The 18,351-nt window shown below is 37.0% G+C and overlaps 1 protein-coding gene across 2 annotated transcripts in view; it reads left to right on the plus strand.

Annotated features, from left to right (window-relative positions):
* HMGCLL1 (3-hydroxy-3-methylglutaryl-CoA lyase like 1) overlaps positions 1–18,351 on the plus strand; it is a 307,566-nt gene that overhangs the window by 73,463 nt on the left and 215,752 nt on the right. For both annotated transcript variants that reach the window (XM_070073929.1, XM_070073930.1), the window contains exon 2: positions 1,714–1,819. In XM_070073929.1, coding sequence (XP_069930030.1) covers positions 1,760–1,819 — 60 coding nt within the window. In that variant the 5' untranslated portion in view covers positions 1,714–1,759. The remainder of the gene's footprint in view (positions 1–1,713; positions 1,820–18,351) is intronic.

Here is an 18,351-nt window from a genome sequence, read left to right on the forward strand (position 1 = left end):
CATGTTGTGCATTTTGGTTAATGGTGGTTTTTGTTTGTTTGTTTGTTTGTTTGTTTGTTTTTGACAGGCAGAGTGGACAATGAGAGAGAGAGACAGAGAGAAAGGTCTTCCTTTGCCGTTGGTTCACCTTCCAATGGCCGCTGCGGCCTGTGCGCTGCAGCCGGCGCACAGCGTTGATCCGATGGCAGGAGCCAGGTACTTATCCTGGTCACCCATGGGGTGCAGGGCCCAAGGACTTGGGCCATCCTCCACTGCACTCCCTGGTCACAGCAGAGGGCTGGCCTGGAAGAGGGGCAACCGGGACAGAATCCGGCGCCCCGACTGGGACTAGAACCCGGTGTGCCGGTGCCGCAAGGCGGAGGATTAGCCTAGTGCGCCGTGGCGCTGGCCCTAATGGTGTTTTTAAGCACTATTTGTAAAGAAAATTATTTGCATAGATAGATCATGTTGGTTCCATTACTTTTTAGCATCACTTGGGACTTTAGTGTCCATGCTTGCTTCAGAACAATAACAACAGAAAAAGTTTATAAAAGTAGGGGGAAAGCTTGTGAGCTAAAAAGTTATGAGCATAGGGATCCTTTTCCTCTACCTCTCTCTGTGACCTCATTCTCTGAAGCTTGTGTTCTAGTAAAGGAGCTGTAGTTTCTCATATCGTGATTAGTAGGTAATATGTGGCCCATCCTGTAGGTTTCAGTTTTATGTAGCTTACCAATTTGTCCAGTTTCACAGTAGGCCCATAATATTATTTATTTTTATAATAGAAAAAATTGAGAGCTTGAAAAAATAAAAGTTTCAGTGAAACGTTCCATCATTACCTAGAGAAATTCTAGAATAAGCTGCATTGAGGATTTTAAACAATGATTTAAATAATTTCCTCATGTAAAGTCTTTCAGTTTACATGGACGCCTTTTGTAGCTCAGCTGCGATTTGAGACAGATAATTTTGCAGTCATATTTTAATTCTAGTAAAAAGCCCAAGAGGATTTCTCAAGCATAAAAATAAAGGTTTTGGCTGGCCTTGGATGAGGAAGCATATTCTACAGCTGCAAAGTTGTGGAGTTGGGGAAGGAGGTAGATAATGTGCTAGTGAAATTATCTAGAGGGGGCACCACTTGGTTCAGATTTGAAGTCTCTTCCTAAGTCTTCTATTTCCCAGTCAACTAACTTGACTAACGAATCCCTGTCTACCATATAAACATAATTAAGAAAATGTGTATGCTCAAATTTTCTTGTGGCTGTTTTGATGAATGAAAACCTATGACTCAGCAAGGGAGTGTTTTCTTACTTTAGTCACACCCTTACTTGGAAAAAAAAATCATTACCTAACTTGATTACTCACTGTACTGTTCAAATTTGTCTTTAAAAGATACTTCTCTGCTTTTGAAAATCAAACCACAAACAAGAAGATTGTCCCTGAAGATTTCAAACTTTCCTTGCCTTATTGAAATACATGCCTATCTTAATATAGCCATTAAAAGTATGTAGTGGGCAGCTTCTAAGGGGGTTAGGGGAATGAGATTCCCATTTCTTTGTATTCACACCCTATTTTAAACCCATTCTCTTGAGTATCGTCTGAACCTATTGACTCACTTTTAATGAATTATATAAGATAGAAGTGATAGTATGTTATTTATATTTTAGTTTTTAAAAATATCACAAATTTTCTCTCTCTCTCCCTCTCCCTCTCCCTCTCCCTCTCCCTGTTCCCCTACAGCTCTTCCTCCTGATCACTTTCTCTGAGAAGGGATGGATGCTATGTAATGATCATTTGTCATATTATGGATGAAGAGGCCATAGAAACAAAGGACTGGCAACACTATGTGAGTGAGCTTGGAAGTGGATCTCTTAACCCTCATGCAATTTTTAGAGAACTGTGCCCTAGCTGACAATTTGAAGATATCTCACGGGAGACTTTGAGCCAAAAGCACTCAGCTAAACCTTATTTAGATTCCTGATCCAGATAAATTGTTCAACCATAGTGTTTACTGCTTTAAGGCCCCAAGTTTGGGAAAAATATTATAATAAAACAATAGATAGATAAATCAAAATGTTTGAGATTTTAACAATTAATTTTACTTTATATGGCTTTTAAAAATATTTTATTGAAATACAATATACATACTAGGAAATGCACATAAATATACAGATACATAACATTTTGAGCCTCTGCTCATACTCATAACCAACACCCAAGTTAAAAACAAAATATTACTGGCACTCCAAGGGTCCTCACAATCCTCTTCTCCATTTCATTTTTTTTAATGTGCCAAATAAGATTGCATTATCATTTATATGGTATAATTCAGTGAAGTAATATTTATAACTATATACCTAATGATATGAAATGCACATAATTTTTAATACTCTATGTATATTAACTACCAAAAATAAAATGTTATATTTGTCCTTTTGAGTCTGGGTTATTTGTTAGCATAATGATCTCCAGTTCCTTCCATTTTTGTTGCAAAGATCAGGATTTCATTGATTTTTATGACTGAGTAACATTCTGTCATGCATATATATGATAGCGTCTCTGTGGTCCACACCCCCTCCCATTTCCTAGTTCCTTTTTCTGATGGTAACCATTATCACTAAGTGTTTTAGATGTCCATCTAGATATATAGGCAGCATATATACAGAGAAGCATGCTTTTTATCTTTAAAATAGTCAATAGTAGCCACCCACATCATTATTACACATGTTACACATGTTATTTTTAAAATTACTGATAAGTTTAGAATTAAGTTATTATGTGTTGTATTGTTTGTAATGATCATGTGCTTATCCAACAAATGTCCAACTAATGAACATTTTGATTTATAGTATTTTGCTATAATAAATGTTGCTAAAATTAATTTCTTGTACTTGCCTAGAGGATAACATTTCAAAATGAAACTGTTGCAGGAATGGAAATAGAAGACAAAATCCAAAAGTATAAACTTTATTTCTCAAGATAAGTTCCATCAAGTCCAAGACATTTTTCTAAGTAATGATACCAGCCATTTAATCCATCCCTAAAAAACTTAGGGCCCATGTTAATGAAGACTTTTTACTAAAAATATTTAGACCTGTTGTCTCTACTTTTAAAATTATTTATTTATTTATTTATTTGAAAGACAGACCCAGACAGAGACAGACAAAGAGCTTCCCTAATGCCCACAATCACCAGACCTGGACCAATTGAAAGCTGGGAACTAAATTCAGGTCTGCCACATTGGTGGCAGTAGTCCAACTATTTAAGCCATCACTGTTGCCACCCATGATGCACATTAGCAGGAAACTTTTATCAGAAGTGGAACTCAGACTTGAACCCAAGCACTCTAATATGGGATGCACATCTTCCATGTTCATTTTAACCACTATGTCAAATACCTGCCTCCCATGCACTTTGTAAAGAGCCCTCATAGTATCCAATTTTTCCCTATAGACTGTTTCTTCTGGTGCATAAAAGTACTAAATGTCCAACTTTTTTTATTAACACAGTTATAAAACATTTATATCTCTGTCAGTCTCATTCCAACTTTAGTATATGTGCTGCTGAAGTGAGCACCTTTCAGTCTCCATTTTAAGTAAATAAATGGCTCATCTGGCTTTACTGTTCTTTGGTTCTTATGTGAAGTAGAAGTGAAGTTCAACCTGTTCCAAAATTTTATTAGTCATTTGTATTTTATTTGCTATGAATTGATAATTTATACTTTTTGTCTTCAATTTTTTATTGAATCATTGATCTTTATCTTGGTGATCTGTAGAATCATTTCATAAAGACTCTAAAACTGGTCTTTTGCCTATTATATATATTTGAATAATTTCTCCTAGTCAGCCATTTGTCTTTTAAATTTTGCTTCTGGGCAGATAGACACAGAATATTGAGAGAACTCAATCAATCATCAAAAGCATGTGAATGAAAGTTAAGCTATACTTAGATCATTCAGCATGTATCGAGCAGGACAAGTATCAGCAAAAGGGATAAATAGATGAGTAAGGACTGATTGCTTCCCTTCAGTAATGTCCTTTCATATGGACTTAGAAAATACTTCATGCTAAAGCTACATTTAATGTTTTAAGAACAGCCACAACCATTCTAACAAAAATAAAATTGTTCAGCAGATATAAGATTAGGAAGAAGGGAGACAAGTAAAAGTCCATAGTCAAATAAAAGTGGCAAAAGGGAAAAGAAAATAAGAATGCATTAAGTGAGCTTGGCATTTTCCTGACTTTTTGAAAATGTAGACAGAGTCCTGAAATTACTAAATACTAGTTTTACAGTTTTATGGGATGGTGGTGGTGGTGTTAAGTGAGATGCCTCCATGGAGCGATAATCAATCAACTCATTCCTGAATTTGGAGATGGCCAAGCCAAGATGAAAACAAATTAAGAATTTATTTTAGAAGTTCTGTAAAATTGTTTCTCTTCGCTATACTATATTGGGCACCATTTTGTCTCGTGAAAGTAGTGAATTCAATTAAATACTAGGGGGCCACTGCTGTTGTGTAGTGGGGTGAAACCACTGCCTGCAATGCTGGTACCCCATGTGGGTACAGGTTCGATCCTGGTTGCTCCACATCTGATCCAGCTCCCTGATAATGTGCCTAGGAAAGCATCAGAAAATGGCCCAAATGCCTGGGCCCCTGAACCCACTTTAGAGACCCAGAAGAAAAGAAGCTCCTGGTTCCTGGCTTCAGCCTGGCATTGTGGTCATTTGGGGAATGAATAGTGGATGGAATATTCTCTCTCTCTTTCTCTTCCTCTCTCTGTGTAACTCTGACTTTCAAATAAAGGAAAAAAAATGAAATACTAACTCCTGTAACTCTATGACATGTGGTCTGAGATTGGCACGTCTGAAATGTAAAGAATGGGGGCCGGCATTTTGGGTAGCAGGTAAAGCCCTCTACGGAGCCAACATTCCATATAGGCTCCAGTTCATGTCCCAGTTGCTGGACTTCTGATCCAGCTTCCTGATAATGGTGTGGGAAAAACAGCAACAGATGGCCTGTTTGGTCCCTGCTACCCACATGGGAGACCCTGATAAACCTCCTGGATCCTGGTTCAGCCTTGCTGTTATCTAGGGAGTGAACCAATGGATGGAAGTTCTCTTTTTCTGTCTTGCACTCTATGTAGCAAAAATAATACATAAAATACGTATGTATTTGTAATACATAAAAAATCATGTATTCCAAATAAATAAATAAATCCTAGGGAAAAATAAAATGTAAAGAATGATTCTGTTTGATTTTTAGCTACATTATTAAACTGACATTTCTGTGGGAAAATACTTTGGTAATTTTATGTTTAGACGGTACTGTAAGGTAAGTTACCTTTCATTTATATTCAGGAAGGAGTCACCTAGTGCCCCATACAGTGTAATGTGAAGAACAGGAATACAAGCCTGTGGAACTACAGGATAATTCACTGCTACATGGGAAAGCAATATTTCTGAAAACATGAAAATTGAAATATGTAAGTAAACCACTCAGTGAAAAATTGCACTTCATGTACACTTCTTGACCAGAAAAAGGAAGAGTATGATAGATAGGAGAGGTCTGGAAAAATCACCTACTTCTAATTGCATTTCCTTCCCTCCTCAGTTACATGACAACTAGCAATTAAGCAATTACCCCAGTTGTTTTCTTTAGCATTCATTTTGACATTTAAGACACATGTTTCTGATTCCATCTCTGCAGGGTGGATTGTCCCCTTAGAGAGAAACCAAGAGATTATAAACTTCACTTTTCAGCTCTGAGAATCTTTGAGAATTTAACAATGACAGCACTTAATGAAGTTATAAGCTGCTTCAATTAGGTGCTCCCTGTTGAATTATTCATTTAACAACTAACTTATTGTCCTTCTTGTCCCCACTTTCTGTTTTTCTCTCCTGCATTCCTATCTTAAGAATGACATGTCCGTCCACTCCATTGCATAAGCCAAAAACCCAGGGATAACACTTGACATCTCCCTCTCTCTCCCTCACCACCAACACATGTGTGATCTATTATTTCTCAAAAATATCCCTTGCATTTTCTTCTCTCTTCATTTGTATTGGCATTATACTAAATCAAGCTGCCATCGATTTATGCTTGAACTGTTGAAATGGTCTCTTAGCTTGTCTACATGTATGGAATACGTGCCTTGTTTTTTTTTTTCTCCACCCTGAAGTGAGAATGATATTTTCATATTGCATAGAGTGTGCTCTGATGTCCCAATTTGGACATCCTGTTATGGAACACACTTATTTTCTTCATAGCACTTTCAATTAGCGCATAAAAGTTTATAATTACACTTTGCTGAAGGACATTATTTCTTGAAGTCTTCCATCATCGATTCAGTACATTCCTACAAATAAGGAGTATATCTTTGTTTGCTGACCATTAATTTCCAGAATATAGCAATGCCTAACAAAAGTGGTTTTCTTTTAAAATAAATAAGTGAATAAGCTCTATTCCATGTTAAATTCCTACTGTAGGTTATTGAATGATAGAAGTTTTGGACTTTTTGTTATTAATTCCCTGTAAGCATAACCCTTTTAATGTATCCCAGACTTCCATAATGAAATAACTCTCTTCTAATCTCAGCCTATACGGTTTTAATGGTTCTGATCATATTCTCATGTCCAAATGACTGAAGTCTAAGACTACTAATGGGTTCTATTCCAATCTCCAAAATATGCATGGAAGGTGTTGTTTCAAGCTTGTGTAAATCCAAAATATCAGAAGTGAATTTTTGTTGGAAATAATGAAAAAGACAACAATTTATACTTCTATATTTAATTCATTAAAAATTCTCTTGTCCTTTCTTTTGAAAAATATTGAGAATATAACTTCTAACCACTTCCATAAGTAACACTGTGTTAAATTAACCATTTTTTTATTGAGGTTTTTGCAATAACTTTTTAACTCATCTCCCTCTGTTTTTATACATTTTTCCTTTCTCTTGTCATTTTCTCCTCAGAGAAACTATAGTAATTTTTTTTCAAAATTTTTTTTTATTTATTTATGAAAGTCAGAATTACAAAGAGAGAAAAACAAAGAGATCTTCCTTCTGTTGCTTCACTCCCCAAGAGGCTGCAACAGCCAGGACTGAGCCAGGCTGAAGATAGGAGCAAGGAGCTTCATCTGGGTCATCTTCCACTACTTTTCCTAGGTCATCATCAAGGAGGTGTATCAGAAATGGAGCAAACGGAACACAAGCAGGAACTCATATGGACTGCTGGCATTGCATGTGCGTCTACCCACTGTGCCACCATAGCAGCCCCACTCCTATGTTCATAAATTTCCAATGGATAAACTTCTTGCTTTAGGGAGAATAGAAACATTCAATAATTCACCACAATAATAGTTTATTTCTCAGCAGATCACAATTTCAATGAGCAGTATTGGCTGTGATGATTCAGAGGCCAGGATTCCCTGTGTGTTCTGGCTCCCCCATCTCATAGTGACTCAGAATCTTCCACTGGATCTTGTGGAGCTAGGTCAGTCAGTGGATCAAATTAAAGAGCTTGACTGAGAGAAAGCAGTACGTAAGATGCTTAAAAGGCTGGGTCTGCCCTGGTGTGTTTTAATTTCTACCAAATATCTCAGTCACATTGCCTCACCAAACTGCAAGAGAGCTGAGGAGTACATATATACTGTGTTCCCAGGATGAAAATGAAATAATAATAATAAAAAAACCTGAAGAAGTCTGCTACACATGAGCACTGACACTGCTGCCGACAACTATTTCTTATCATACTTAGATAGGATCTGAAAATTTTGCTATCGCCCATTAGGCTAGACTTGAAGAAACCTCGGTTTATTCTATGGAAAGGATATGGTAAAAATAACATCTAGATTTATGATTTGTGAAATAGATAGTGATATTTGTTGAGAGAGAAGCACTTTTGGGGGGAAAACATTTTGAATGTATTAAAGTACAGTTTCTAAGGGGATATTCAAATGAAAATTGCTGGTAGGAAGTATCTAAACCACAAATTAAGACAGAGATCTTGGAGCGTTGTTAATTTGGATTTTGTTAGTATTCAGATAGGAATGGAAATTAAGAGAATAATAATAGATTACAGGGAGATCAAGAGGAAAATGAAATCTGGAATGAAACTCAATCATAGCAAATTTTAAGGGATGGCCGAAAAATAACCAGGAGTTAAACCAGAAAAGAATGGCATTTCAGGAACAGATATTTAAAATGCTGTTGAAAGATGATCAAAAATAATTCTTGAGAGTGATTCAATCATTTAGCAAAGATAAGCTGTAGATAACATTGACAAGAGTGTAGTGTAGAGGAGTGGAAGTAAGTATCGGATTTCCTGATTTTGGTGAATTGAGGAAGAGATAGAGGTAATTAAATGCAGCAAATGTCAGTATATGTTTCATTCAGTATGTTGAGTTCACATTTCCAAGGAACCTTAAAGTGGAGGGAGAAAATCTACCATCTATTGGTACTGTCTTATATTTGTCTTGGTAAAGACATGCTGCAGCAGGTATTAAGTGTTGATGGGAAGAAGGCAACATGAAGAGAGATAATGAAAGAAAGCACACAAGATCCAGAGTATTAGTGGGAGAATTTACTTTATGACTGACCATGAATTCAACTGTAGCAGGAGAGGAAAAATAGGGATTCTTGCTTATTAAGGTAAATATGGATGGATAATTATTAAGCTTTATGTAGCTTTGGTGAATAAACCAATTCAACATCTAGTTTATGTATCATTTTTTTGTAATAAATAGCAGGAAACTATCTACTGAAGTGACAAAATAAGAGGAAAGATCAGAGGTCTGATAAAAGTAGGTTGAAATAAACTAGAAATATAGAAATACTGTAGCTAAATTAGGTTGTTTGGGTTCCAACAGTGCTTAGTACCTGTGCATGTATGTGTAAAAAAGATGAAGCATTTGATGCTCATTAGGTGCTTGCTAATAAGTCATTATCCTGCTAGCAGTAGTGGTAACAGCAGAACTGTTTTCAGTGATGGTAATGGGAGTGGTGTTGCAGTCACTGGTGTTGTTGACATTGTTATTAGTAACAATAACAATAGCAAACATTTTTGTTGAGATCCTACTCTATGAGGTTGCTTCAAAAAGTTCATGGAAGTCGGCGCCGTGGCTCACTAGGCTAATCCTCCGCCTTGAGGCGCCGGCACACCGGGTTCTAGTCCTGGTCGGGGCGCCGGATTCTGTCCCGGGTGCCCCTCTTCTAGGCCAGCTCTCTGCTGTGGCCTGGAAGTGCAGTGGAGGATGGCCCAAGTGCTTGGGCCCTGTACCCCATGGGAGACCAGGAGAAGCACCTGGCTCCTGGCTTCGGAACAACGCAATGTGCTGGCTGCAGCGCGCCGGCCGCGGCGGCCATTGGAGGGTGAACCAATGGCAAAGGAAGACCTTTCTCTGTCTCTCTCTCTCACTGTCCACTCTGCCTGTCAAAAAAAAAAAAAAAAAAGTTCATGGAAAATGTGTGTCATGAAAAAGCTATGTATGTATTAATATTTATTTTGTGCAAAATAAACTTTTTATATTTTAATTCAATTTTCCTTGAATTTTTGAAATGCTCCTTGTATGTCTTGTTAATTTGTTCATTCAATAATCTTCTTCAGCTAGTAAAATTTATATCATTTCATAAAAATCAGAAAACTGAAGCAGTGTTTAAATAATTCCTGCTAATTATAAACGGAGTTTACATAATGATTACTTATCAATTCAATTATTAGTATAATTAGCTTTCATATGTTGTAAATATTGTAATTTTCCAGGCTTTTCTGGGGCTGCTAGGAAATAGACATAATTTGCAGGTAACGCGTCACAATATTTAGGACCATATGGTAAAAATTTAGTGTTTATTGTACTTCTGGCTTATTCCCCTGTTCCTGTTTTCCATTTGTCCTAATTCCTTAAACTACTTAATTTATCTGTTTTACTGAATATATGTTTGAAAGCTATCCTAAGACAGAATAATGTAAAGGATACATCTAAACAGATTTTTTTTTCACCTGTCATTCTTCCAGTCATTTGGACAAAAGCCCATGGATGAGGCAGGGTTCACATTCACATTTTACAAACAAAGAAATGAGTTCTCAAGAAGTAAATATGACTTTACATGATAAAAAAGTCTGAAGGTGAAAAATACAGGACTCAATTCAGACTGACAGAGGTCAGGTGTTTTTATTTTATTTTGTTTTATTTTTAGATATACCTCTAGTTTTGAACCGGCCTTTGTTATTTAAGGCATTTTGAAAAGCTAAATACTGATACACACTTTCTTCAAGAGAGGAAAAATCTCTCTAAGTTACTTTTCATTTCTAATATCTAATATTAACTTACCCTACTCCGTGGGTTATTCATTTATATCTTACACTAAAGCATAAAATTATCAAGAATGTCATAGTGACATAATTCTATTAGTGTTAAGTGTCGAATCCTAAGACCGAAGCTACTTAGGCTTTAAGATGAATTTTGAAATTTCAAAATTTGGCAGCAGTGTGGATTAAAATCTATTACACTTTGAGCACCTGCAGTGCTCTAGCCTCTGCATGCATTCTCAGTAGTAACCTTAGCAGTGGACTCCTGTGGCCACTGTTGTAACACCTTGCTTAGTCTAAATTGTCTACTAAACAATCTTGTTGAATGTGCTGTATGTACATGTATGTGCAGGATCAACTTAAATCATACACACACACACACACACACACACACATCAAATTATAGAAGAAAGACCAGGGAAATGTGAGTCACTTCAATGTTTATCCCATGTACTCACTACCCTAGTAGGAATACAGAAGGACTTAATCATCAGATGTGGTCTCTACTCAGCAGGATGTATACTAGTTCATTGACAGAAACATCAAAAGGAGATTAACAAGGATATTCATAGAGTAGAAAAAATCCTAAAACATATCTTAATACATTTGTATTTTATATTTATTAAATAGTCTTAAATATATTTGAAAGATAAAGAGGGATCTAATTGTTTTTATTTTTCTGTTGACGTCTTAAAAAAGTGTTTCTGTGGGAGAAGTAATTTTATTATTATATTTATTTCAACTTTGGAAGGACAGCTGGATCAGAGTTTTAAAAAGTTTGTATCACTGCAGGAAGCCCCCTATATTGTCTGGAACCCCAGGTGGGTCTGTCAGAAGTGAATAATGATACCAGGAACCTTCTTTTCAATCTACCTTCCACATAGCGCTTGTTTCATTTTATTAAATTTGTTAAACAGTTCATCAGTTTGTCCTCTACACTTTTTTCATTATTATTGTACAGACTTTAAAATGATGCTATTTTGCCTGTAATTGTAATGAGAAAAATACATGAGGGACCTGGTGTGAATGCAAGACACCTCCTTTGTCTGAACTCTCCAGAGGCATATTACTCATATGTTAGTTTAACACAACCCCACAGGCAGCAACTCATTGCTTAATGTTAAGAAATATGAATCTTTACACTAAGCCATAAGCTATTTAGCTTACCAGCAATAGAATTGAACAGATTTAGGTTGTGAGTCCAGCTGTGACACTGGAAACAAAGCATTTATAGTAATAGTGGATGTATGGAAATTTCCATGAGCTGCCACTGGCATAGGCAGAAAACTTAGCCCCTTTGTTCTTAGTCAGAACATGTTGCTATACATTTTCCTCATTATTTATAATAATCTCAGCTCTACTGATGTTCCATCATGATGTTTATCTGAATGTTTCTGTATACCCTGCATAATACTTTCAGAATATTGTTGACATAGCAACATTTTAAATGTGCTTAAAATATGGTTTTTCCCCATAATTTAACATGTTTTTACTCATTCCTGTTCTATCTCACTTGCAGGTGGCTTCCATTTTATTCATTCCTGAGTAAGATTGGGTTCTGTGTGATGTTCTAAGTCATATAAATGATCTGTTGCAAAATTGAGACAAGAGGGGCAGGTGCTGTGGCTTAGCAGGTAAAGCTGCCACCTGCAGTGCCAGCATCCCATAAGGATGCTGGTTCCAGTCCTGGCTGCTCCACTTCCCATCCACCTCCCTGCTAATGCACCTGGGAAAGCAGTAGAGGACGGCCCAAGTGGGAGACCTGGAAGAAATTCCTGCCTGGCTCCTGGTTTTGGACCAACCCAGCTCCAGCTGTGTGGCCATGAGGAATGAACCAGCAGATGGAACATCTCTTTCTCTCTCTCTCCCTCTCTCCCTTTCTCCCTCTCTCCCTCTCTGTCTCCCTGTTTTTCTCTATGACTCTGGCTTTCAGATAAAGAAATCTTAAAAAAAAAATTAACTAGAAACCCAAAAGCCAGTGCTGTACTTGTTTAGGAGAGGCAGAACTTCAGGATTTCAGAATAGAATCTACTTCTATCCAGCGGTTTCATACTTTGTGATAGGACTCTCGGCTGCTTCCTTTCAGGCCAATGTGAGAGTCATAGGGTAGATACGTGAAAGAGAAGATGGATTCCTGAAGCAGGTTCTGAGACCAGTTCTTGCTATGTCTCTGTTTATATTCTTAATAAACATCACCATTGTGTCCAGCAATGTCCAGAATCAATAGAGCTGAAACAAAGAATTTTCCATTTTTTAAAAGATTTTAATTATTTGAGAAGCAGAGTTAACAGAGAGAGGGAGAGACAGAGACAAAGGCCTTCCATCTGCTAGTTCACTCCTGAAATGGCTGCAATGGCCAGCGCTGAGCTGATCTGAAGCCAGGAGCCAAAATTTTCTCCTTGGTCTGCCAATTGGGTGCAGGGGCCCAAGCAGTTGGACCATTTTCCACTGCTTTCTCAGGCCATAGCAGAGCGCTGGATCAGAAAAGGAGCAACCAGGACTAGAACCAGCACCCATATGGGATGCTTAACCTTACTAAGCCACAGCATTGGCCCCAATAATTTTCCTTTTAGGCTCTCTAACATTTGCTTTCCCTTTATTGTTTCTTCCTGTGCTTTTGCTCTGGTTACATGACAAAGGAAAAATCCTGCTGAAATACCAGTAAATGATGTAAAATAACGACCTTCAGCATTGACTCTGAGTAAGAACTGTGTCCACTTGACAACTTCATGCATTTTGGAGAGAAAGTACATAGTTTTAGTAACTTGAGATGATAATCAGTCCGACCACAGAAGATTAAACATAATATATGTGAAACGGAACTCTTTGTTTCGAGCTGGTATATTCCACTAGAATTAAGGGAGTTTTTCTTACCCCAAACTTTTGGCTGGGGCCTTCTAACAGTCAGATCTTTGTCATAACTAACTTTTGACAGTCCCTAGCTCTGTGATGCTTCAAACTAAGTTATGGGTTGGGACTTGACCTAGTCAGCATTTCCCGTAGCTGTAATTATGTATAATTCAGAACCTGGCCTCAGTTGTCTGTTTGCCTTTGTGTTAGATATGGACAATGGGATAAACTTTACTTCTGATAAATCTGTATATATTTCTTTCGATGTTTTCTGTCATGGGCATGTGATTTTTTCCTTTAAGGTACTCATAATTTTTGAGAGTGAATTATAAAAACTACTACAATCAAATGATTTTGTCTGTCCAGACAATAAACTTGTAAGTATTTTGTCTGGCTTTCTTGATTTATACTTTGTAGGCACATCCAACTCTCCCTTAGGGAGATTTTGAATTTTATATTTGGAGGTTTATTTACTTGGAGACTCATGATATGTACGCCTTAACAGATAATACATTGTCTCAGTTATTTTTGGACTATGTAGAAATCCTCATCTTCAGGTTGCATTTATAGGATGCTGTTTTCCATCTTCACATTAAGTGGTGTTGATTTTATTCACAAAAGGCCCAATTAAGTGGCAAGAAAGGAAAGTAAAATGTATTCTAGGGCTTAAAATTCTCCTTTGAGGAATCTTCCTTTTCCAGGATATGAATAATGTACCACATATGGCTGAATAATTTACTCAATATGCTACAAGGGCTCTTATTATTTCAACCAAGGAAGGCTTTATAATTTGGGAAAGGCATCTACAGATTGATCTCTGTGGGAAAGAGATTTGATCTGTTCACATTTGTTATCATGAGCATTGAGCTGCAAGGATGTTGGGGGAAAGAGATGTAGTTTTTTAAAAAAATGCCATTTATCACTTCTGGTTACATGGATTAAGATGTTCCAAGTCATTTCTCGAGTTCCTCTTTGTCGTGAATCCCTGCAGGGTTCGTAGCAGTCATCTTGAAGAAAGAGTGGCAAAGTCAAGTAGCAAAAGCTTATTTTGGGAATCTAAGGTTTCAAACTTACAGTTTCCATTGCAGCCCCCTTTACTCTTCATTTCTTACCTTACTCTTCCAAAAGATGTTGTTGAGCAGATGTCTTAGCAACATTCAAGCACACACACACAATCTCTCTCTCTCTAAAATACACACTTTCAGCAAAGATATGACTCTATCAATTGTATTAATGTCTGTCATCTGGCTAATGATCTTGCTCTCAACTGCTAGTTGACACTTTGAATGGAGGGTTCCATGTTGCATTGAATTAACATTATTATTACGCATTAACATTGCTTTCTGTCTTCAATGATGGGCTTCAGCGTTATGTTCAACGAAAACTTTCATCCCATTCAGCTAAAAAGAAAGTAATTATACAAGCATAGACAAAAATTAAAAATGTTTTTAATATGTGTGAAAAGGGTGAAAGCAATACAATATGAAATGCATAATTGATTTAAGTGAGGTATTTGAGAAAATAAGTGAAATATTTTGATATTTGCAAACTTATTCTGAATAGTGTTTCTGATGTGTAAGGAAACTGGTTTAAAAACATAATTTGTAGGCATTTTTGTCTGTCCTTCCTCGTTTCTAGTCATGAAATTTTGATAACAATATTTTTAAAATTTTGGCCATTCTTTGCAGATATTGCCCAGTTTAATCAGTCACTTCAGAGCTTCCTAATGATTATAATTTCTATAAAACTTTAATCTCTTCAGTCTATTCTGCTCATCAATTTTGGTTTATTCTTCTTAAAATACTGTTTGCTTATGTAATTTTACTTTGCTGGGAAACCTGCAGTTGTTCCTTGATACTTGTTTCATCAAGTTTGAGTTTCTCAAATTAACATTAATTACCAAAACATTTCCTCTACAGTTTTGAATTATTTCCCCCCTTTTTTTTTTTCATACATCTCCTTTGCACTTGCATTAGATTGGGTTCTTTTTTATTTAGTGAATAAGCCTGTCTCAGTTCAATCTTTAATCTTTATGTTATGCTACCTTATCTACTCAATGTTTTTTGTCAGCCTATTCAAACATACTCTCCATCTGAGGCTACTCAGAGAATTTCTCTTCCTTGAACAATTAATGACTAGTCCAATTCGTTTGAATCACTCCTTTATTTTATTCCTGTAATTTCAGGGCACACTTGACCACACGTTAGATCATAGGTATTCTTGTGTTTATATTATGGTTTTGATCTTTTGCAAGAATACAAATGTTTGTGTAATTTTTCCGTGTAATTTGGTGAGGCATAAATTTTAATCACACATGCCTTTGGACCACCGTGGCTAGTAGTGAGTTGCTTGTAAGCAAGTGAACTGCCCAACATTTTAGTTCTCGTCTTCCATTCACATGTATAATATTTTATATGTAATACATTTTATATTTAATATGAAAAACAAAGCTTCCCCAAATGCAAACCCTGGCCAATGTGGAGACTCATATAGGACTCTGGATGATTGTCTCAGATTATCTACAAGAATCTAGATGTATCTTTATGTGATTCTCTTTTTGCTTCATGTAGGATTATCTATCCTCTTTCCTAAGACAGCCCCCAAATATTATAGAACAAACTATGCACAGAAGTTATCTATGCCAGGGCCAGTGCCGCGGCTCACTAGGCTAATCCTCCATCTGCGTTGCCGGCACCAGGGGTTCTAGTCCTGGTCGGGGCGCCGGATTCTGTTCCGGTTACTCCTCTTCCGCTCCAGCTCTCTACTGTGGCCCGGGAAGGCAGTGGAGATTGGCCCAACTGCTTGGGCTCTGCACCCGCATGGGAGGCCAGGAGGAAGCACCTGGCTCCTGGCTTCAGATTGGCGCAGCCTGCCTGCTGTTGCGGCCATTTGTGGGGTGAACCAACGGAAGGAACACCTTTCTCTCTGTCTCTCTCTCTCTGTCTAACTTTGCCTGTCAAAAAAAATTACCTATGCCAATAGTCTAACACAGAACAAGGAAGAATTACACTTATGGTTTTATTGAGCCAAAGTCTATCCATCACCAATCAAGCATGATAATCTCTACTGGAATTTAAACCAGTGCCCATATGGGATGTGGCACTGTAGGTGGTTGTTTAACCTGTTGTGCCAATGTGCTGGCCCCACATATCTCTGAATTGATGTGCTGAAAAGGCCCCTTGGAAAGGTGAGTGCTTCCACAAACCTTAAGCTAACATAAAATTTATTATAAAAATATGAAACTGAAGATTGGTTTCAGTAGGTTGAATCAAAATACCAGACTTGTTTTTTCTTGCTGTTTTACAGACAAAAAAATCAATATTGAATTACTAGCATGTTAATAATATAATTTACATAAATTTTATAAAATTTAAATGAATTATTTAGTTAATTAAAAGTTTTGCTTGTAAAATAAGTGTCAAAATATATTTATTCAATTACACGTCATGCCCAGGTTATTTGCAGTTCTTATGGCTAACTACATTATACTTCATTTTATCTAAGAGTTCTTAGATATGACAGTCACATTTCCTTTAATATATTTTGAATTATCAATATTAAAAATGGTCCTTTCTTCTTTTAGAAATTATTTATCTATTTATGTTTATTTATTTTATTTGAAAGACAAAAGCACAGAGGGAGACATTCCATTTTCTGGCTTACTCACTCACCAAAGACCCAAAACAGTCAAAGCTGGGCCGTGCCAAAACCCAGAGCCAGAAGCCAAAAACTCCATTCAGGTTTCCCACACAGGGGGATTCTACTCAAGTAGCTGAACTGTCACTGCTGCCTCCCAAGGTGTGCAATGGTAGGAAGCTGGACTGGAAATGGAGGAACCGGGACTTGAACTAAGCACTCCGTTATTGGGATGTGAGCATCCCAAGTTGCCTTAATTACATGCCAAACACTAGCCCTCATCTCTGCTTTCTTCAGCACAATTTGTAGACCTTCATCTTGGATCTGATGTAGTTCCATTTTCACTACTTCCTCTTGGTTCTTCCTTGCAGTAGTAACTGATCTTTCTTCAGTCACAGCTCCACTTAACACTTTTTAAAACAAAGAATCCTCAAGACTTGGGAAACCCAGGAGCAGATGTATCAGAACATTTTCCAGAGAAAACAGATGAAGTTCACAGAATAGCTTTCCTCAAAGTGGTCTGTCCTTTTCCTTTGTTATTTAGCAACACTTTCAGACTACATTGTCGACATCAACGACAATGCTGGATGGTGGGTAGTATAAACATTACTAAACCAAAATTTCTGTATATTGAAAAACTACTCTTTGACTTATCATTTGTATTCTTTGACTTATCATGTTGTACTTAGAACGTATAAGTCAATAACAGAGTAAGTTGTGGAGGTGGTGCCCGGTAATGGCATTGAGGAAATCAATAAATTATTACATTATAAATTCTACACACAGTATGCTCTAGTTCTAGTTTAGAATCAGGAGGTGCAATGGAAAGTGCCTGTGCTGCTGGGTGTTATGTGGACCACAGCAAGATGCTGACTGGACCTGAGCTGCGCTGTCTCGGAAAGGCTGTCAGGCACCCTGGATTTTCATAGACACCCATCGAGTGATCAGTGCTTCCAAAAATCTTAAGCTCTCATGATCTTAAAGCCTTCCCAGCATAACTTTTTCCCTAGGGAAAAAGCTTTTGGGTTATAATGACATAAATATTTCATTACAAAGCAATATGTAATTCCCTGGTTTGTTGAGGAAACCAGCACATGTACCTGACTGATTTTGTATGTATGTACCACCTCTAACCTTATAACTTTGTCTTGAGTTTAAAATCTATGAAAGGCATTACAATCAGTAGCCTTATAAACAGCATAGAGTTTATGTTAAAAATAAAATCACATTTGTTCAAAATACTATTTCATAAAGAATGTGTTTAATGCTTATACAATATTAATGTTTCTATACCTCAATATTTTATTAGAGAATAAATAAAAAATAATGCTACAAAATATTTTTATTACAGCTTCATGATACATGAGTGTACAGAGCAACCATGAAAGCTCCCTTCCATCTCTCTCCACATATTCCAAATGTGTCTGATATTCTATCCATTTCATCTTCTTATCCATGTCCTTCTTTGAATGTCACCATCTTCCACCCTAGTGATGCCTGCTTGCTCTGGAGAACAACAGTTCCCATGAGCCTGTGATTTCTGCAGGGTTTCCTGGAATCCACATCCTCATCCCTGCACCCCAGTTT

The sequence above is a fragment of the Oryctolagus cuniculus genome, chromosome 5 (assembly GCF_964237555.1).
Source record: "Oryctolagus cuniculus chromosome 5, mOryCun1.1, whole genome shotgun sequence".
NCBI classification, from domain to species: domain Eukaryota; kingdom Metazoa; phylum Chordata; class Mammalia; order Lagomorpha; family Leporidae; genus Oryctolagus; species Oryctolagus cuniculus.